This window comes from Physella acuta, unplaced genomic scaffold, assembly GCF_028476545.2.
Source record: "Physella acuta isolate Inbredline_101_S28 unplaced genomic scaffold, ASM2847654v3 ptg000494l, whole genome shotgun sequence".
NCBI lineage: Eukaryota > Metazoa > Mollusca > Gastropoda > Physidae > Physella > Physella acuta.
In genome coordinates, this window is record NW_026732013.1 from 313963 (window position 1) to 336344 (window position 22382).

At 39.8% G+C, this 22382-nt stretch overlaps 1 protein-coding gene across 1 annotated transcript; it reads right to left on the reverse strand.

The window, feature by feature from the left end:
* Positions 1-12762: 12762 nt before the first annotated feature.
* Positions 12763-21125, reverse strand: LOC131944499 (uncharacterized). Its single transcript, XM_059305167.1, has 3 exons — positions 21064-21125; positions 14484-15102; positions 12763-14124 (listed from the first exon to the last, which is right to left on the reverse strand). Exons 2-3 carry the CDS (start codon positions 14809-14811, stop codon positions 12941-12943), a joined length of 1512 nt encoding a protein of 503 aa, XP_059161150.1. The 5' UTR covers positions 14812-15102; positions 21064-21125; the 3' UTR covers positions 12763-12940.
* Positions 21126-22382: the final 1257 nt, after the last annotated feature.

Genomic DNA, 22382 nt, shown 5'->3' on the forward strand with positions numbered 1-22382 from the left:
CTGATGATAAAGAAGATGTTTACCTATCTGTATTTTGAAGGCTGTTTGGTGTGAAACGAGTATATATTTATACCACCGTTTGAGAAAAATGTCTATTTACAAATGTTTTTTTTATATGCTGATAGTTATATTTTTTATACGCATGCACTCGTCTGGACATGATCCTAATGAAGAGAGTCATATTCTGATGGGGGATGTCCAAACTGTGCACAGCATATTCAGTACGCATTGTTTACATGAGATTTTTTCATGAGTTTTACAATAAATATATTTGCAACATAAAACGATGTATTGTTTTGTTTTATGGGAGTAGTGTATGTATATAAATATAATTTTACGTTGCTATAGGGCTGGTAAGTAGGTCAATAAACAGTTCTATGGCTCATGTAGGTTTTATTGAGCCGTAAAACTATTGACCTACTTACCAGCCCTATACATAGCAAGGGAGTTGTGTATGTGTGTGTGTGCTATACATATTTGATTATTTGAATGAAACAAACAGCTGTCTCCTCTGACAGTGAAGATCAGCTACCATTAGCAGTTATAAATTATTGAGTTTGTGAGAACAATATTTGTTATGGTTGCACATCAAATCAGCAGAAATATGCCTAAATATTAGACTTCGGTAAATTTCTATACAACTGGTACAATTCAAAGAATTTCTATACAACTGGTAAAATCCGATGCATTTCCATACAACTGGTAAAATGCGATGCATTTCCATACAACTGGTAAAATGCGATGCATTTCCATACAACTGGTAAAATGCGATGCATTTCCATACAACTGGTAAAATGCGATGCATTTCCATACAACTGGTAAAATGCGATGCATTTCCATACAACTGGTAAAATGCGATGCATTTCCATACAACTGGTAAAATGCGATGCATTTCTATAGAGTCCTTTCATATGACGTCACGTCCGTTCGTGATACCTACGCCCGCCGCCACAGTGGTGTACACAAGACGTAAACACAATCAGCTGTTCGCCAGCGCTGGACGTGTTCACCAGCGCTGGACGCGTTCACTGTATGTAAAGAACCGCACCCGCGGAAAAGGAAAAATACGTTAAAAAACTTGAACTCTTAGGAATTGAAGATCCTTATACTGTTATTGACAGTTTCGTATAAATAAATATGTGGACAAAATTTCTAAATAAAAATACTGTTAGTAATACTGTTTGCGTTTAGAGTTAAAGTAGCCGAATCTGATCAAATGCAGTTCTCGATACTTTGTTTCATGTAAGGACAGTAAAATAATAAACTTCATTTTAATTATAAAAGATAACTATTAATAAAACAAATATGCTCGACCTTCACAAATACTAAAAGACAAAGTCAAAAGTAATAGGCTAATAAGAACAATAAGATCTAATAGTAGGCCTAATACCTGGCTCCGCTGGGTAGACATAGAATCTAGAATCTACTTCTTTACTTAAATTTAATTACTTTAGATCTACATTCGATTCAAAATACACCCATAATAAATCAAAAGTAGTCATAATAGGCCTAATAAAGCATTTAATTGTCTCTAAGATCTAAAATCTCGCTCTATTATCTAATCATTTTTTTAGCAAACGAAATTTTCTGAAATTGAAATAGATTATATGACTAGACTTAGATCTAGAATCTGCTACTTAAATTAAATTGTAAAAACTTTATACAAGCATGTAGTTGATATTATTGTAGTAGAAGGCTTTAATAAATTACTAAGGCCTACCTACTTTGTTGTCTTTTTACAGCAATATGTATCTGATACTGGACTGAGTTTAATTAAATTCAAATTCATATCTAGTAATTGGTCTACTAAGTTTTTGTAGCCTAGTAGTACAATCTAGATCATACCAGCCAACAACAAATAACCACATTATTATTATTAGGTTAATGATTAGGCTAATTTTTTTTTTTAAATCCACTGTTTATAAAAGAAACAAATCAAGCTAGAAACATAAGTGAGATGGTTTAGAATAATAACAATGGACCCAGTCTACAATTGATACAATTGCAGGTCTACATAGGGCCTACAGTCTAGTAGTTTACAGTAGGCACCTAGTGTGTAGCTAGTATTAGTAGTATACTAGTGTGTAGCTGTCCAGAGTTAAGATTCTTAATGCCTTAATGCTTTCCCCTGATAAGCCGTGTGTGCTATAAATGACATAACATGACACCGAGGTGAGAAGTGTTGAGGGGAGAGCAGTGGGACTTTCCCCTTTGTTCTCCCTGCTGGGCCCTGAGGGTCAAAATTATATAAGAAATACTATCTCTGTGGGGCTGGGTATCACGGAGGTGAGACATTTTCAGGGGAGGGCAGGGCAGACTCCTCTTTGGTTTTATTGTGGGCTAGATACAGGTGGGGGCAGCCATCATGACGGTTGAACGTCAGTATTAATGTGTCTGATTACTTCCCTGCTGGATTATAAGGGTCTTAAATTGTATAACATGCTACCCAGATTGGTTATTACCCATGGATTATATTAGCCGTTGTAGTGTGGGTTTTGTAGGAGTTAAGTGGTCTCACGTTTGCTACAGTAGATAACCTCTAATATATTACTGCATTTGATAAGCTTCGTCTACTTAAACTCTAAACGCAAACGGTATTACTAACAGTATTTTTATTTAGAAATTTCGGCCACATATTTATATTATCCACGAAACTGTCAATAACTGTATAAGGATCTTCAATTCCTAAGAGTTCAAGTTTTTTAACATATTTTTCCTTTTCCGCGGGCGCGATTCTTTACATACGGTGAACACGTCCAGCGCTGGTGAACACGTCCAGCGCTGGCGAACAGCTGATTGTGTTTACGTCTGATGTACACCACTGTGGCGGCGGGCGTAGGTATCACGTGATTTAGGTCACGTGTTTGCAAGGACTCTATACAACTGGTAAAATGCGATGCATTTCTATACAACTGGTAAAATGCGATGCATTTCTATATGTTGGCTGGTACCAAGTTGTTGATTCTTAAGTAAGCATGTTGGCTGGTATTATATTGTTTATTTTTAAGTAAAATAGTAACTTGGTTGTTCATTAAAGGGGCTAAGGTGACTAGGTGCTAGTTACAGAAACCCAAGGGGTTAATCTAAGATATTGGGGATGAGCAGGCCAGGGGATATCTAAAATTTAATTAAATGTTATTGGCTCACTCTGGTCGTTAAGGGCTACGAGCTCTATGCAGGTGCATGAGTGACACGTAATGCTGGGAAGACACCCGCGGTGATTTATGTCTAAAGTTGAGTTCGGGCATGCCGCTGGAGGTCCCGGTAGAATCATTACTCAGGATCTCTGTTGTGGTCAGTTGTCAGGTGTGAAACGCGGCGGGGGTGCCGCGTGGTCGTGCGTTAGCTCGAGCGGTGTATGACACGATCGTTGGCCCTGAGACAACGTGAAGATCTATAGCGGTCAGTTATCGGGTGTTCAACGCGTGGGTGCATGGTGGCCGGTGTTGTCTCGAGCGTCGAGGGGTGGGACGGAGCCCGGCTCGGGTTCTGTGGCTCTAGGGAGATGATAAGGGGGGCAAGACTAACCTGTATGTGAGGAGGGGCGGCTGTGTTGAGGTCTCTTTTTCTCTGACAGACACATAGGCTAGACACCATGGTCTAGGCCTCGGATGGTGGCAGCCTTATGGCTGGCCACTAAGGCTGGCTTATTGTCCCAGCCGATGTTTTGTTGCTGTACATATGTGCTTCGTTCCATATATTTATATATGTGACATATGTTTATACATGTGGCTGATGTTGTACCAGTGGCTGGAAATCTTCTTGCCGTGTAGATATGTTCTTCGTCCAGTGGCCATTATCTTTGTTGCCCGATGTCGTTCCAGTGGCCATTATCTTTGTGGCCCGATGTTTGTACTAGTGGCCAAATGTTTTATTCAAGTGGCTGGAAATCTTCCTGCCGTGTAGATATGTTCTTCGTCCAGTGGCCATTATCTTTGTAGCCCAATGTTTGTACCAGTGGCCCAATGTTGTATTCCAGTGGCGGGAAATCTCCCTGCCGCTTGAGTGTCGAGCTAGATTGTTGTGAGTACTGATGAGTATTCATAGATGGACTTTAACCGTGTTTGATTAGTGAAATCAGAATTAGCGATGATAACATTTACCCGTGTGATCCTGGGATTACATAACAGTGCAAGTAGTAAAGTTAGAACTAGAGACGATGACATTTACGTTTTGGATTTTGAGATTACATAGCAGTACAAGTGAAATTAGGACTAGGAAGAATAACTTTGACAAGTGTGATTCTGAGATTACATAAGCAGTGCAAGTAGTTAAGTTAGGACTAGAGGAAAGGACATTCATATGTATAAATTCTGAGTTGTGTAAATGTAGGTTTGCTATCCACACTTATATATGTGTTTTCTATGAATTAATGTCAGTAACTACGGTGAATAATTCTGCATTGAAATGTAAGTTTGATTATTTTTGTCTTTTTGACTAGTATTAGAAATTCAAGTGATGTTTTCTTGAATATAAAAGACTGGCCAGGTCTAATTTGTATTGTGTCTTTGCTTTTAACATATAAACCTTTGTGACGTCAAACAAAGATAAATAAATGCATATTATGTGTGTTTACTATGTTTTATTTTTAGTTTAATATTGGTGTTGTTTAGATTTAAATTAGTTGCTCAGGTCTTGTAGACCTTCCTGTCCCAACGGGAATGCCACGGATTAGAGAGAATAATTACCTATACAATTTTAACATCATCTCTCTCATACCCATCGGGGAAACCCCCCTAACATTTGGTGTCAGAAGTGGGATGTAAGACATCTATTTCTCGACGAACCCCTAACATATACAACTGTGAAGTTCTATATATCTCGTGCTGAAGTGAGACAGGCTTAAGGTGACACAGTGTGTGCTGGTGACACTATGTGTGATGGTGACACTGTGTGTGATGGTGACACTGTGTGTGATGGTGAAACTGTGTGTGAAGGTGACACTGTGTACTAGTGACACGGTGTGTGGTAGGTACACTGTGTGTGATAGTGACACGGTGTGATGGTGACATTGTGTTTGATGGTGACACTGTGTGTGATGGTGACACAGTGTGTGCTGGTGAGACGGTGTGTTCCGGGATTAAAGTCGTCTGCCGGTCACTTAAGAACGTGTTTGTATCGATCTCATTAGGTATCACGTGAGCAACAACCAGGATCTGATGGAACAACGCAGATTGCGAAATCGTCTCTTCCCCAGGGCAAGTTCGTTAATGATTTTTCAACTTTTTAAGCCTAATGTAAGCTTTTCATAGCGATCTTTCAGAAATCAAAGCATGACTTAGTGAACTGATGGTCCCATATTTAAATTGATATGTTCTATCGCTGTTACAGACAGAATGCTGTTGGTGCTCAGGATATTCTAACAGTAACTTGAGGTCGTTTTTTAAAGTCGATTTTACGCTACTTGGTAGTTGTCCCCCTCCCTCAATATCAGTAACGTAGCGAGGGGGGGGGGGGGGGGGGTGGGGGGGACATATGTCCCCGGGCGCCGACCTTAAGGGGGCGCCAAATTGAAAGTTTGAGCAAGGGGTGCAAATGAAAAGTTCGAGGGAGGTGCAAATCGAAAGTTTGAGGGGGGGGGGGGGTGCAAATCGAAAGTTTGTCCCCGGGCGCCGGGAAGGGTCGCTACGCCTCTGCTCAATATACTCAAAGACCGAGGAATATCGTCCTCGGGTACACAAGCGACAACAGCTTATGGATACAAGATGCAACAGTACATGTACACAATAGACAACGGATACATGCAACAAGTTTAATTTATTACAGAATATTAGGTCTGTTTTGACAGTCGGAAAGAGATGTGAGCGAGCAATAGTTAACAATCGGATTTGTTAACAGCTAACAGCCAAAGCATGGTTCTAGTTATAGTTGAAGGCTGCTTCAAATGACGTCACACTAGCAGGGTAAAGAGGGTGGTTGTGAATTTTGTGACAAAATGTAATTGGTTCGAAAGGATGGGGGTGGGGAATTATGATGTCGCACGCTTGCATTTTTTTCCAGCGTTTTTCAAACCTGAGATATAGCCGTTATTTCGCATTTATAAAAGCCTTTTAAAACTAAAATTATTTCACTTAAAAATAATCTTGACCCCCTAAATTTGTAAAAAAAGTTTAGCTACAGAGTTAACCGTAGCTAGTTACATATTCGGTTATATCCATTGTTTAAGGATAAATCAATATTTTTAAATTAATTAGTGGAGCGTGAAAGTTGAACGTGTGTGATCTCTAACGATTGGGATGAGTTGTGTGAAATAGTTACAATTGCGTGTGGAGTTATTTATGGACGACCTCTTGCATAAAATCATATGATAGCTGTCACATTGCAATGTTACATTTAAAATATCATTAGATTAGATACAATTTATAAGACAACGAACCAGCATAGTTTTAACAAAATCTTTAATACTTTCTCAACTAAGCCTGTTACGACAGGGAAGCGATCAACGCGCTATTTATAACTTTAACAATCCCAGCTGAGGAAAATATTCAAGAGCCAAAGACAGGGGCGATAATTCGAGAAACTAATCGTAAACTTTGGTTCTAGTATTTATGTGCTAGCTTCTAAATCAATCTGGTTTTTACTTCATAGAAAATCATAAAAAATAAATATCAGATGCCTAAAAATGTAGCGAACTCCACGGTAAGGATCTATAGATAAAAAAGATACCTATATCTAAATTCGTTGTTACATCGGGAATCAAGGGAAACAATCTAATTAATTTTTAATAAGTCATTTAATGATTTGTCGCCCTTTACTAGGCTCATAAAATCAGTTAACGCGGGCTTTATTTGCTACAAAATAGAACGCTAGCTGAGATTGTTTTCTAATGACGAGGGATTTTTTATTAGTTTTATTATAATCATGTGTTATGTTGTCTAGTTACTTGAAGCTCCTTCCATGTGAGGATTTTCAAGTGCTCAAATAGTCTGATGCTGTTGTCAAATTAGAAAGCAATCAAGTAGCTCGTTGCAGTGTGGACTGAAGAAGCACATCAAGACACACTGCACGTATTAAATACATATATTGCACAATGCACATGCACACTTAAACACACATACAAAAACTGTTTTGGTCAATTATGGGTCAGCTACTGGTCAATAGTGGGTCAGTTATTGTTAAATTGTGGGTCAGCTATTGGTCAATAGTGGGTCAGTTATTGGTCAATAATGGGTCAGTTATTGTTAAATTGTGTGTAAGCCATTGGTAAATTGTGGGTCAGCTTTTCGTAAATTGTGGGTCATCTTTTGATCAATTGTGGGTTATCTATTGGTAAATTATGGGTCACATATTGGTCAAATGTGGGTCAATTATTGGTTAATAGTGGGTCAGTTATTGGTCAATAGTGGGTTAATTATTGATAAATTGTGGGTCAGCTATTGATAAATTGTGGGTCACCTATTGGTCAATTGTGGGTCAGCTATTGGTCAATTGTGGGTCAGCTATTGGTCAATTGTGGGTCAGCTATTGGTCAATTGTGGGTCAGCTATTGGTCAATTGTGGGTCAGCTATTGGTCAATTGTGGGTCAGCTATTGGTCAATTGTGGGTCAGCTATTGGTCAATTGTAGGTCACCTATTGTCAATAGTGGGTCAGCTATTGGTTAAAAGTGAATCAGGGGTAGATCGACTGTTAGACCACAATGGCCGCTCAAGGCACGTAGCTCTATCCTAAGCTCCCCAGCTAATATCTGGGGAGATAATCCATCATGTCGTCTGGTAAACAATCAAGTTCAGTTGGACTCACTTTGTATCCAACACTTTTAAAGTTGATATTTGTCCGAGGGGTTTCGTGGAGGGGGGGGGGCAAGTAGAGAGGTGACGGGCGTCATGTGACCTCCATACACCATTACTGCTGCGTGTCCAGTGGTCATAGCCTCCTGCTAACTGTTACAGGAACAATTGAAATTGACGTGGCAGCAATAGGGGAGGTAATCAATGTCTGCCAGGCGTTTGCTGTTGTCATTGGGTGAAAGTTTTACAATATAGCTCACAAATTTTTGTTAATGAAAAAAATTATAACATTGTGAATAATATAATGCACAATATATTATAATGATATATAAGACCAAATTCGTTTATTTATTCAATGTACAACATTTATAAAATGCAGAGCCGGCGTTAGGGGTACGCGGGGCCTATGGCCAACCATCCGCGCGGAGCCTTATATTTTTTTCATTGGTGTATAATATAATAAAACATGTACAGTGAGGCGTTTTTTTTTCTTCTCAACTCGCCTGCTTGTGTTTTATCAAATTCTTCTCTTAAATTGCGTTTCCTCGCTTTTGATGCACCTGATTCATACTTGCGAAATCTATCTCTGTCTCTTGTAGCCATGGTGTAGAGGAAAAATGGTGAAATCATTTTGAAGCAACGTTAAATCGGTCCACAGTGGCGGGTGATAGTACCAATATTTTCTCAATTTATCGAGTGTTAACAGGGGCATTCAAAGTGTGTGGATGCCGGGGAAAATAGCAAAACATTGATAGATTTCGGAATAAGCTCGAATCGTGAAAAACACTGTTTACGGCTATAGATATCCAAATGAAATGACTCTCAAATGTAATCACGGAGCTCAGTAAGGTGGAACACTGGGGGAGGGGGGGGGGTGACAGTTGGTGGGGTGAGGTGAAGGATTACTGTACATTTAAATCTATGGGATTCCAAACCCTAAAAAAATCAGTTCGGGTACTACGTTACTTGATCTCTGACCGCAGCCATTCAAGAGAAGGTGCGTGTTTATAGAGCGTCCGCGTATTACATTACAGATTAAGAACGCGTTCTCACAAGAGAAGGTCCGTATCTATAATTAGAAAGTGAACCATGTGACAGCCAGCTTCATGTTATTTATGAGTTTCGCGATGGCATGCTCGGACAGCCGGTAATTTAGACGTTTTAGAAATCAGGAGAACTTTACCATAAAACAGTCTCGGCCCGATGTATCAAACAGTATAGACTTTATAATTTGTTTAGTGTGCCTACACTATTTTAAAACAAGAATCACTATGGCCTTAACTATTATACTGAATATATCTACACAGAGGCGTAGCGAGGGGGGCGGGGGGGTGCGGACCATTTAGGGGGGTGACACTTAGGCAAAAAATAGCAAAATATATAGAGAAAAACTTGAGGGGGGTGCAAATCGAAAGTTTGAGGAGGGGTGCAAATCGAAAACTTGAGGGGGGGGGGGGGGTGGGGTGCAAATCGAAAGTTTGAGGAGGGGGTGCAAATCGAAAGTTTGAGGGGGGTGCAAATCGAAATTTTGAAAGTTTTTTTCCCGGGAAGGGTCGCTACGCCTCTGGGGGGGGGTGACACCATTAAGTGCCGCACCGGGTGACACCAGACCTCGTTACGCCACTGTCCCTACAATTACTTAAAATAAACATGTGCTTAATCACTTTACGAATACCGTTAAAGTTTACCAAAATGAAAATGGACATAATTACTGTATAAATGCCCTTCAAAAATATATAAATAAATACAAGTATATTGTATTTAAAGATGACCTGACAATATATAAAATAAATATGAACATAATTACTGTATGGATGCCTATCAAACGTATCGTGATGAATAAGCTCAAAAGATGCCCATACAGTGTATAAATTATGATTTTAGGGATAAATACCCCCCTCCTCCTCTGCAAGCCATCATCAGGTCACTTACTGTTTACTACAGGCACCCCTGCCTGCTCACTAAAAAAAAAACGTCTTCAACGGTCCGCAAACAATAGGGTATCTGTTTACGTTTTTCCCGATTTTACCTCCCATGTCAGGTCGGGGGCTAATTCGCGACCGCCATCTCCAGTCACCTCAGGACAATAGCGAGTCGACCGTGCCAGCGACGTGTGACACTTAAGTCTTTCTTTAGAATAACGGGCTGTCCCAGTCCATGTAGAGGATAACTCACTAACATCAGCCGTGGCCTCAGTTTTAACATCCAACAATTTCGGTCATTTAGTTGGTTGTTTTTTAAATTTAATTCAGCAAAGATTATTCAAGTTTACAAACTAATTCAGGCAATAATGGCGTTGCTGAAGCGCGGGGCCCCTTCAAGCGCGGGGCCTGGGGCGACCGCCCCGTTTGCCACCCCCTAACGCCGGCTCTGATAAAATGACAAAATTCTGCGGGCACATGTTCAAATATAATACAAGCCATGTGTACGCTAGTAACTCATGAATAAATAGACACGCTGGTAACATATATAGACACGCTGGTATTGAATAAATTAACTTGCTAGTAAGACAGGAATAAATAGATTTGCTAGTAACACAGGAATAAATAGATTTGCTAGTAACACAGGAATAAATGGATACCCTAGTAACACAGGTATAAATAGACTCATTAGTAACACAGGTATAAATAGACTTGCTAGTAACACGTGAATAAATAGACTTGCTAGTAACACAGGTATAAATAGACTTGCTAGTAACAAATTAATAAATAGACTTGTTAGTAACACGGGAATAAATAGACTTGCTAGTAACCCAGGAATAAATGGATACCCTAGTAACACAGGTATAAATAGACTTGCTAGTTAGGAGCCATCTCTCAGCGCGTAGGTCTCAAGATCAACAAAGAAAAGACAGAAGTGATGAGAATTAACAATAATCAGGAGGCTCCGGTGACAATAGACGGAAGACAGCTAAATGATGTGCAAGAATTTGTCTACCTTGGCAGCAAGATCAGCAAAACGGGAGGCACAGAGGAGGACATACGTGCTAAAATTATTAGAGCCCGCTGCGCTTTCACAGTTCTGCGACCCATATGGAAAAGTTCTGCCATCTCCATTACCACAAAAATTAGGATATTTAACTCTACTGCTGTATGGAGCAGGGACATGGAGAGTCTCCAAAGCAAGCACAGCAAAGATACAGACCTTTATGAACAGATGCCTTAGATATTGAAACTGATATGGCAGAACAAAGTGCCGAACATTGAACTATGGATGAAAGCTAGACAGGAGCCTATGGGTGTGCAAATAAGAAGGAGGAAGTGGCGCTGGGTGGGTCACACGCTTCGAAAGGTTCACCCAAATGTTACACGCCAAGCGCTTGAGTGGAACCCCCAGGGAAAGCGGAAGAGAGGGCGCCCAAGACAGACCTGGAGGCGGAGTCTTCTTGAAGAACTGAAGCCAACAGAGATGTCTTGGGAGATGTCAAAATTAATAGCCGGGGATCGGATGAAATGGAAGGAAATGGTGGAGGCCCTATGTTCCATAAGGCGCAGAGAGAACTAAGTCAAATAAGTCTAGTAACACAGGTTTAAATATCCTTGCTAGTAACACGTGAGTAAATAGACTTGCTAGATACACAGGAATAAATGGATATCCTAGTAACACAGGTATAAATAGACTTGCTAGTTACACAGGTATAAATAGACTTGCTAGATACACAGGAATAAATGGATACCCTAGTAACACAGGTATAAATAGACTTGCTAGTAACATGTGAATAAATAGACTTGCTAGTAACAAATTAATAAATAGACTTGCTAGTAAGATAGGAATAAATGGATACCCTAGAATCACGTGAATAAATAGACTTGCTAGTAAGAAATTAATAAATAGACTTGCTAGTAACACAGGTATAAATAGACTTGCTAGTAACACAGGTATAAATAGACTTGCTAGTAACAAATTAATAAATAGACTTGTTAGTAACACAGGAATAAATGGACACCCTCGTAACACATAAATAAAACAGAGGAACATGTTGAATGAGAACCATGGTTGAAGCTTTACACAAGATTATATCAACACAATTATACAAACCTTATAGTTGTAGTCTACTATACAGGCCTGCACTAAGATTATATCTACATTTATAGTATCTGTATGGCTCATGACGTACACTTAAATATGTTTATATCAACATTTTTTAAAACAAACTTTGTTGTTAAAAGATTTGAACTCCCCCATATAGGCTACACACAAAAAATGAATAAGTGACATTTCTTATAAACAACATGTATAATGCAAGCATGTACATACAATCACTGTAACCTCAGATTAGATACATATAACATATTTGTGATATATACATACATTTGGTTCAAATAAAATGTGCTTAAAGATGTTGGAGGTAGGGTTATTGAGAATGTGTTATATATCAATGATACATTTTTAAAGGCAATGGGAATATAAAACATGGAATGTCAAAAGGAGTCAGTCACAAAACAAACCAATGTAAAATTAACTGTGCTATACTCGACAGTCACCAAAGTTGAGGAATACTTTGTCGTTTGGTTAACCTCGATCGTGTGTTGTTCCAGGCGATTTGTCGGGGGGTATACCTAGCAATATGGCTGTGGTAGACTCCATAAAGTAAAGTATACATGACAGATTATAATAGTAGACGGTTGACAGGGTGGGGGTGTTGGAATACTCTCTACCTGACAGAGCAGCGAATGTACACAACACGCTGCCCTATGTCGCACACCCAAGTGTTCATTCAGAGAAAATATTGACACCACTGAGTCATCTGTCTGTCAAATTCATCTAAATGTTGCGTTTGTAGACTAACGTTTGAGGCCGATATCAAAGACACAATCTTCTTTCAATTTTATAGGTTTACAGTTAAGACACTCTACACCCAACCATTTCAGATTCTTAATCTAAGATACAGCTACAGCCCAACCTTTACATGCATATATCAAATGTGTATATCAAAGACGCAACCACAGACAACCTATACATGCATATATCAAAGGCACAACCACAGCCAACTTTTACATGCATATATCAAATGTGTATATCAAAGACCCAACCACAGATAACCTATATATGCATATATCAAAGACATAATCACAGCCAACCTTTAAAAGTGTATATCAAAAACCCACTTAACATCCACCTTTTACTGACCTAGTTACAGCCTAGAGCGTCAAGCCAATCCCCGCAGGTTATGCTATATCACAGACACAATCCCAGCATTCCCTGACCTATCTAATCACTATCTGGCGTTAATCGATCATTAATTTTCCTGCTCAAATCGATCTCGTGGTATTGAATCGGGGAGTTTGGGGGTTCCATTTCCTCGGGGTCTACGTCACTGTCCACCATATGTTCTCGGGGGTCCCTCAGGGGGAACTCGACCCTGCGGGGGCCGACATTGTTCTGGTCCCGGTCAAATATCAGGTAGGTGGTTGTCGGGAGTTCCAGGGGCGGAAGCTTGACCAGCTGGGCCCCTCCGTGCGAATACCTCGACGATTCGGCGGCTGTTTCCGCTTCATTGTCGCTAGACCTGTTGTTGGTTGATAAAAAACGTTCGGAAGTTTCCACAAGGCCGTTGTGTTTGGAGGTGTGGGGTGCTTTGATTGTCAGCTCGTCACAGGTGGCGCTTTGTGTGGGGTCCGTCTGGTCTGGGTTGCCCAGCTTCTCGTGGACAACCCTCTTCAGGTGCAGCGCTGAGCCGGCCGGGTCCGACTCGTCGAATGCGCATGCGTGCTTGAAGCTGTTGACCAGCGTGTAAACTAGGTCAATCTCCGAGGAGACCTGGGAGTGTTTCCTCCGTTTCCTCTCGCTGCCAGACAATTTGTCGCTGCCAGACATTCTGTCGCTGCCAGACATTTTGTCGTTGGCCGAGCTGGGCCGTGACTTGATGCTCAGCGGCTCCAGTTTGTCTCTCTGACCAATGCTATTTTTAGTAACGGTGCTGCTAGACGGACGGAGAGTCTCTCGGTGGTTGTCCATGTAGTCTTTGAGCGACTGGAACCCGTTGCTTTTTCTCAGGATGATATCCGGCAACTTGTCCGTCTTGGTGTGCTTGTGGTACCGGACGTACACGATTGGTATGTTCAGCTCGAGGGCGACACACAGCTCGTTGAAGCAGGCGGTGTCCTCCATCGTGGCTTCGTTGAACAGGTACACGCAGACGTCAGTGTCCGCCATTTTGTCTCTGATCGAGGTACCTAGAGACGGGAGACCGGTGTGCCCGTGTCTGTTTTGGCGCGTGTAGAACTCTTCAAGCAGGATGCGCAGGACGCCGTCGTGTAGGAGTCTGTCCACGTCGGCTGAGCCAGCCTGGCAGTGGCTGATGAGGTGGACCCTCGGCGTCTTGTCGTCGGCTACCATGGGCGCCACACCCGTGACTGTCGTGGAAGGTCCAGGTTCTGTCACGTTAGAAGGACCTGTACGTTGTAAGAAAGAGAATTAAAATAAGAAAGGCACAGGGAACAAACGTCAATAAACATGCACATTTTATCGCACCATCCTAAATAAACTTACAATACATGGAATAATTCAACGACGGACGAAAAAAACTCATCAAATTATTTTTCCCTTTGGTTTCACTAACTTATCCTAACATAAACACCAACACTGGCCTCAATCTTAACCCATAAAGCACCAATATTGAAATTTTCGCTACACTACTGAACAAATTCACACGACCATTCTCTGTTGCCTTTTCGCAACCGATGCACAAAAGTTACGTTTTTAATACACCGTATTGTAAGCGTGGAATAGAGATAAAAGCCACGAAACAAACCTTGACTCCGTGTTTTGACGCCGTACCGTTTGGTGTCCCTGATGTTCCTGCTGATACTTTTACTGGTCAGCATAGTCCCGGCGTCTGGAATCGCGGCCTGTCCCATCAGCGGTTCCAGAAACTCCCAGAACGCGTCCATCGACTCGTCTTTGATGAGGTTGGGGTAGATCTGCACCAGCTGAACACACTGGCTTATGACGTCTTGCTGGGTTCGGATCCACTGGAGGGCGCTCTGGTAGCTGTAGAACGTGGGGCTGGTCAGGGGGTTGCGACATGGCCGCAGGGCGTGGGGCAGACGCCGCTGACGTCGATTGGAAGGTGACGACATGTCAAGGGGTCATGACGTCACACATTCCTCACAAATATTTGTTTCCTTAAAGAACTCAGTGTTTGAGGTTTTTCTGAAAACTAAACCGATGAAAACAACACAGAAGCCAACAACGTGTTTCTGGCAGGCTTGTTGTGGTACACGCTCCGGTGTGTAGTGTGTATGGCCCCAATCTTAGTGTGTTGTTATCTCCTGTGCTGCCAACATCTCTAATGAAGATAATGATACACTCGTCGCTATCTTAGCCAGTAGTGGGCTACTCTTAAGGCTTGGGTAATAGTGACTGTCTATCTGCAAACATACAACTTTGTTAGGAGTAACATAAATATGTACAGTTATTTTAGTTGCAACTTTTGTTGCTTTTGGAGTATTAAGCTAAATAAATATACAAGGCTATTTTAGATGAAACATTAGTTGTTAAATTGAGAAGATACATTAGGTGTATTCGCAATACTGCTAGTCTTATAACTGCTCGACTAGCTTTTATTTTTGTCAATATAAAAAGCGCATTCAATCCATTACTTGGTTGATACTTTGAAAAAAAGGCTCTTGTTTTAAAAATGTTGGAACATGGGTAAACAGTCAAACAAACTCTAGTTTTTGCTTTTATGCATTTGTTATAGTATAGGAATTCAATTTTTAAAACTTGTAAAAAATGCGAAGAAAGATATCTGCTGTGTGTCACGGAACGTATTTAAACACAACATAGAACAAGAATCGCAGTTGGACAAATATCCAGCAACCAGCGTGTAACACATAGCCTGTGCTGTAGGAATGTGTCAATGTCGACATTTCTCGTACCAGAAAGTTTTTGAAAAGTCGGAAACAAAAGCCCCACACTGGTTAGCGTATGTGACGGGCTGACTGAGAGAAGGTATCGGGTTCTCTCGGGCGGCTGTTACGGCTTTTAGCGTCGTGGCTCGGTACTTAGACGGTACTTGTCGAGTCAAGGGTCCAAGTGGATTCACGAGCCTTAGGCATCAAGTCTCAAGATAACATAGGGCATCAAGTCACAAGATAACATAGGGCATCAAGTCACAAGATAACATAGGGCATCAAGTCACAAGATAACATAGGGCATCAAGTCACAAGATAACATAGGGCATTGTATCACACATGACGGCCGGACATCGTATCACACATGACGGCCGGTCATTGTATCACACATAAAGGCCGGACATTGTATCACACATAACGGCCGGACATTGTATCACACATAACGGCCGGACATTGTATCACACATAACGATCGGACATTGTATCACACATAACGGCCGGACATTGTATCACACATAACGGCCGGACATTGTATCACACATAACGGCCGGACATTGTATCACACATAACGGCCGGACATTGTATCACACATAAAGGCCGGACATTGTATCACACATAACGGCCGGACATTGTATCACACATAACGGCCGGACATTGTATCACACATAACGGCCGGACATTGTATCACACATAACGGCCGGACATTGTATCACACATAACGGCCGGACATTGTATCACACATAAAGGCCGGACATTGTATCACACATAACGGCCGGACATTGTATCACACATAAAGGCCGGACATTGTATCACACATAACGGCCGGACATTGTATCACACATAACGGCCGGACATTGTATCACACATAACGGCCGGACATTATATCACACATAAAGGCCGAAACCCCTGTATAACCCCAGTTTTGAAGACGTCAATGACGTCTATGACAGGCCACATCTCTGACCTCACCAGCTGTTGGCTAGGTGCTAGATCAACGCGTGACTCAAACTACGAGTCAGTGTACTAAACACCGACTCGATACAACAGTCAGGGCATTAAGAACCGACTCTTGACTCAAGAATCAGGGCATGAGGAACTGACTCTTGACTAAAGAGTCAGGGAGTTAACAACCGACTCTTGACTAAAGAGTCAGGGAGTTAACAAATGTTTAGAGTCAAGAGTCGGTTGTTGATTCCCTGACTCTTGACTAAAGAGTCAGGGAATCAACAACCGACTCTTGACTAAAGAGTCAGGGAATCAACAACCGACTTTTGACTAAAGAGTCAGGGAATCAACAACCGACTCTTGACTCCAAACATGGCCCAATCAGCCTGTCAGTAACTCCTGACCTTATTGATTGCACGCGCAGAGTTTGACGTCAACCGTTTTTATCGCCTCCAATCGCAAGCGGTTAATCGCACAACGTTGATCATACGGTTATGAATGAATGGGACTGAGAACACAATCTGACGCGCTTCACTGCGTTTAATTGAAAATAAATTCTCCTTGTTACACTTCCAAGATTTCAAATTTCGAATACAAGATATATTTAAATGGATCGAGTCTGAAAGAAAGAAATTAGCATTTGAATCAAGTTGAGCTGGTAGACTATAGATTTTTTTAAATTAGCTGTGTGGTATTTGTGCTAGACGTAGATGAGATAGGTCCTAGCTGTGGGTATTATAAGCTGGTTGTGTGCTGTCAGAGTTACTTCCCTGGAGTAAGGGAGCGAACTCGCTCAACGTCACCTTATAAAAAGGGAAGAGAACAATAAATAAAAATGCAATGAAACAATTATTGAAGAAGTGTGATAGTCCTGGGGGGAAAACCCATCAATTTAACGTAATTGTCAAACGCTGACTTGGTCATAACTGAATATAATAACTGAGCAAAAGCTGACTTCCTCCTACACTGCCTCTGAAAAAGAAGACACACCTGGCACACACATCTGTCCTAACACACTACACGGCTTTTCAACGGTTCTTCATTAAGAAACATGGTTTCCTCTAAAAGATATTATTCCCCAAAACACTTTTCTTAGTACCAATTTCCCAAAAACACTTATCTTAGTACCAAATTCCCACAAAAAAACACTTTTCTTAGTACAAAATTCCAACAAAAAAAAACTTTTCTTAGTACCGAATTCCCAAAAACACTTTTCTTAGTACCAAATGGATTTGTTCTTAATAAACGATAGAATGGAGTGCCTAAACTGTTACGTACTGTGAAGTGGGTTGGGGGGGAGGACTTTGAAAATGTTATACTCATATATTACAACATGAGGTAATGACGTAAGGTGCGCTAATATGTCGTATGTATGTATTATATAATTAGTGCACTTTACTAGTAAAAATAAATCAGCTGTGATACTGAACTGTCTGTTAAGAATTACCTGTTCTAATTTCATCATATAGATCAATAGCCTCCCCCCCTCACCACGTATACTAAAGCAAAGTCGGAAATGTTATCTATAATATAATCGGGCTGAGCGTGTCCTTCCGTCCGTCATCGCTATAGATTTTGGGACTATAAAAGTAAACTACGCACCATGCTGTGCTTTTCAGTGCACCGCAGTGTCTTATTATAGGTACTGGAGTAGGGTTTGTTTATATAGAGGCATAAAGATATTTTATAAATGCCACGGTGTTTACTCTTTTGCATAACTTAAATAAAATATTAAATACACGCACATAGCTAAAACATATTTAAAAAATCAACGTTAAATTTCATTTTCGTTAATATTCCTAGAAAAAATGGATATATTTTTATGAAAGTAGGTCAAAGAAACTAATTAATTCAACTTTTTTTTTGGTAATTTTTTGCAAGGGAGGTAATTTGAAAATATATTTAACTCATCAATATCATTCTAAGTTAATTTTTTGTTTATTACTACCGCATTGATTATTATATGTTAAGGTTCATAATTAAAAGAGAAAAATGTTAAGATTATTAATATTATTTATTATTATTTTCTAATTAGTCTATGATTTCTCAAAAAATCACTATCTTTTTGCTTTTGTTTTTCGGTGTTATGAAAACAGATGGTGAAATTAGACTTTTTGAGAAGAATGGAAAGGCTCTCTCTGAGCGCGGACGTCTGGGAAAATGTGTTTTATTTTTTAATATTCAACTCACTCTTAATAATTTAAGTTAATTTTTGTTATTACTTCCACATTGATTATTATATGTTAAGGTTCATAAGTAAAATAGAAAAATGTTATGGTTATTTATATTATTTTCTAATTAGTCTATGATCTCTCAAAATAACAAAAAAAAGAAAAGAGAAAAAAAATAAAAGAAAAATAAATCATTTTAGGATTATAGTATAGAGAATGCTGAACAGGCTCTTCTGGGCGTGGACGCCTGGAAAAAGCATGTTTTTCGGTGGTGATTCTAATTACATTACCAATGTGTTTTCTTAGAACCATAAAAGTAACGCCCACTTGCCGTACATTTATTTGCATCGCATTGTTTTATTGTAAGTTATGGAGTAGGATCTATTTATGTGACTTAAATTAAGGCTCTCTTTGGGCGCGGACGCCTAAAAAAGCGTGTTGTTTGGTGGTGATTCTAATGTTGTGGCTGTGGTTGTGTTGTGGTTGTGTTGTAGTTGTGTTGTGTTTGTGTTGTGGTTGCGTTGTGGTTGCGTTGTTGTTGTGTTGTGTTGTGGTTGTGTTGTGGTTGTGTTGTGGTTGTGTTGTGGTTGCGTTGTTGTTGTGTTGTGTTGTGGTTGCATTGTGGTTGTGTTGTTGTGTTGTGTTGTGTTTGTGTTGTGGTTGTGTTGTGTTTTGTTTGTATTGTGGTTGTGTTGTGGTTGCGTTGTGGTTGTGTTGTTGTGTTGTGTTGTGGTTGTGTTGTGGTTGTGTTGTGGTTGTGTTGTGGTTGTGTTTTGTTTGTGTTTATGTTTGTGTTGTGTTTTTGTTCGTTTTGTTCTGTTCCAAAAATGTACATTTAAAAAGATTTACCGTGGCGGAGCACGGGATGCAGCTAGTCTATAATATAAGCGGGCTGAGCGTGTCCTTCCTTCCTTCCGTCCGTCATCGCTATAGCTTTTGGAACGATAAAAGTAATCATTCGCACCATGCTGTGCTTTTCAGTGCACCGCAGTGTCTTGTTATAAGTAATAGAGTAGGATTCGTTTATATAACGGCATAGAGCTATTTTATAAATGCCACTGTGTTTATTTTTTTGCATAACGTTATGAAAATATTAAATATTTGCACATTGCTAAAACATATTAAAAAGATCAATGTCAAATATCAGTTTAGTTTGTATTCCTAGAAAAAATGGATACATTTCCATAAAAGTAGGTCGAAAAAGCTAATTAATTCCACTTTTTTTGTGGTAATTGTTTCAAGGGAGGTAATTTGAAAATATATTTAACTCAACAATAATTTAAGTTAATCTTTTTTTTATTACTACCGCATTGATTAGTCTATGTTAAGGTTCATAATTAAAAGAGAAAAATGTTAAGATTATTTATATTATTTTCTAATTAGTCTATGATTTCTCAAAATCACTATTTTTTGTTTTTGTTTTTTGGTGCTAACAGATGGTGAAATTTTATAATTATAATATAGAGAATGGTGGAAAGACTCTCTCTGGGCGCGGACGCCTGGGAAAAGCGTGATTTTCGGTGGTAATTCTAATTACATTGCCAATGTCTTTTCTTAGAACCATAAAAGTAAACACCACTTGCCGTACATTCATTTGCATCGCATTGTTTTATTGTAAGTTATGAAGTAGGATCTATTTATGTGACTTAAATTTTTAATGTTGGAAAGGCTCTCTTTGGGCGCGGACGACTAAAAAAAAACCGGTTTGGTGGTGATTCTAATGTTGTGGTTGTGTTGTTTTTTTTTTTGGTTGTGTTGTGGTTGTGTTGTGGTTGTATTGTGGTTGTTTTTTGGTTGTGTTGTGGTTGTGTTGTGGCTGTGTTGTGGTTGTGTTTTTGTTGTGGTTGTGTTTTTGTTGTGGTTGTGTTGTAGTTGTGTTGTGTTGTGTTGTGTTTGTGTTGTGGTTGTGTTGTGGTTGTGTTGTGGTTGTGTTGTGGTTGTGTTGTGTTTGTGGTTGTGTTTTTTGTGTTTGTGTTGTTTTTGTTTGTTTTGTTCTGTTCCAAAGTTGGTACATTTAAAAAAGATTTACCGTGGCGGAGCACGGGATGCAGCTAGTTACAAATAACCTTTTAAACAGTTGATTATTTACAACTTGCACACTGGCTATACCATAGGTTCATTAGGATAAACTGATTCACTGAAGTGAACTAAATAAAAAAAATATTTGTAAACTTAGGTTGTTGTTTTTTTGTTTTTTTTTTCTGACTAGACCTAACTTAATGAAAACACTGCGAGTCAAAAACAGTTTATGTAAGAATGTTAAATTAGGATCCATTTCTACTGTACAATCACTGCCTTATGTTAATGAATGAAACCAGTACAGTAGAAAGTCTCTAGGTACTAGAAAAATGTGAACTCACCTGCGCGCGAGAGACAGGTGTAAAATGTGTTGACCTGTTTGAGAATGCCAGCACACGTGTCCAGCGGTCTGGTGGGGCGGCAGCAGTGACGACACTCGGCGAGTGGCGCTTCGATTGTTGACCCGCTTTCATGTGGCAGTCACCGCGGTATCAAATCAATAACTGCCCATACAAATCATTCGGCGTTGACAACGTTACACCGAGGGGTTGCTTCAGCTGGCACTTCTTTAATTAACATTATGCCATGCAACTCTCTCCACTCTGTGGGGGGGAGGGGGGGAGGGGGGTATTTAAAACATATTTGTAGCGGCGTGAAGGGTGAATGGCAACAGGCAGTTTACAAATCTAACTAGAAGAAAAAAACTATACAATGCCAACATCTGACTATATTCTCAAATCGTTGTTTCTCTTCTCTTGTCTGGGTTTTTTTAAAGAAATATTTTTTAAGATTTGTGATGTACTGTGGTAAGGGAATCTAGTCATACACAAGCAAATTATAGAGCTTAGTTACATTGAGATAGTAATAGCAACCTTAGTTTCTGTACTTGTACATACTTATCGCCCCCTCCTTCTCGAACTTCGGGACCAGAAATCCTCAGGGCAGCTATGGAGCCAAGAACACATTTTTGTCTATTTAGTTAGTGTCGCATTTGTTACTTTTTTTAGTGATCCCTTTTTTGTCAACTGACCAGTATCCACTTGGTATTTCATAAAAACTGGTCCAGGGATTTTAATGAGATCGTGAAGCAGGCCTGCATAGCTCGTCGCTGTTGAAAGCAAAGCAATTTTTCAATTTGGCGTAAATGGAATGTGCTAGTCTCGCATGATTATCCCCCCCCCCCCCCACGCCCTTTACTATACATACACATTCACACACACAGATACTCTCGCACATATGCATACGCAAATAAAAAAAACGAGAAATTGATTTTAAAATCCCAACAAAGAACTAACATATAACCTAAAATTAAACCCGAATAAAATAGATTGGATTCAAAAGTAGGCTGCACGCTTGGTCGCCCCATAAAAATCAGTTCTTTCAATCCAATCAAAGACACGTAGATCTAGTTTCGTCAACAAGAAGGTGTTCGAATCTGACACGACAGTAGAAGTGAATCGGGTCAAAGGTTGTCGCACTTGTTGCCAACTATTCTAGACCTTATATATGGCCTATATGTATGTATATATATATATATATATATATATATATATATATATATATATATATATATATATATATATATATATATATATATATATATATATATATATATATATATAAGGTCTAAAATAGTTGTGTGATATGTGTGAAAATGTAA

What these genes read in the sequence shown, in the direction of transcription:
- LOC131944499 (XM_059305167.1), bottom strand. Translation starts at nt 14,811, where the DNA reads ATGTCGTCACCTTCCAATCGACGTCAGCGGCGTCTGCCCCACGCCCTG. An exon ending in CGTCAAAACACGGAGTCAAG is followed by an intron (nt 14,125 to 14,483) that starts GTTTGTTTCGTG and finishes TACAACGTACAG; the next exon opens with GTCCTTCTAACGTGACAGAA.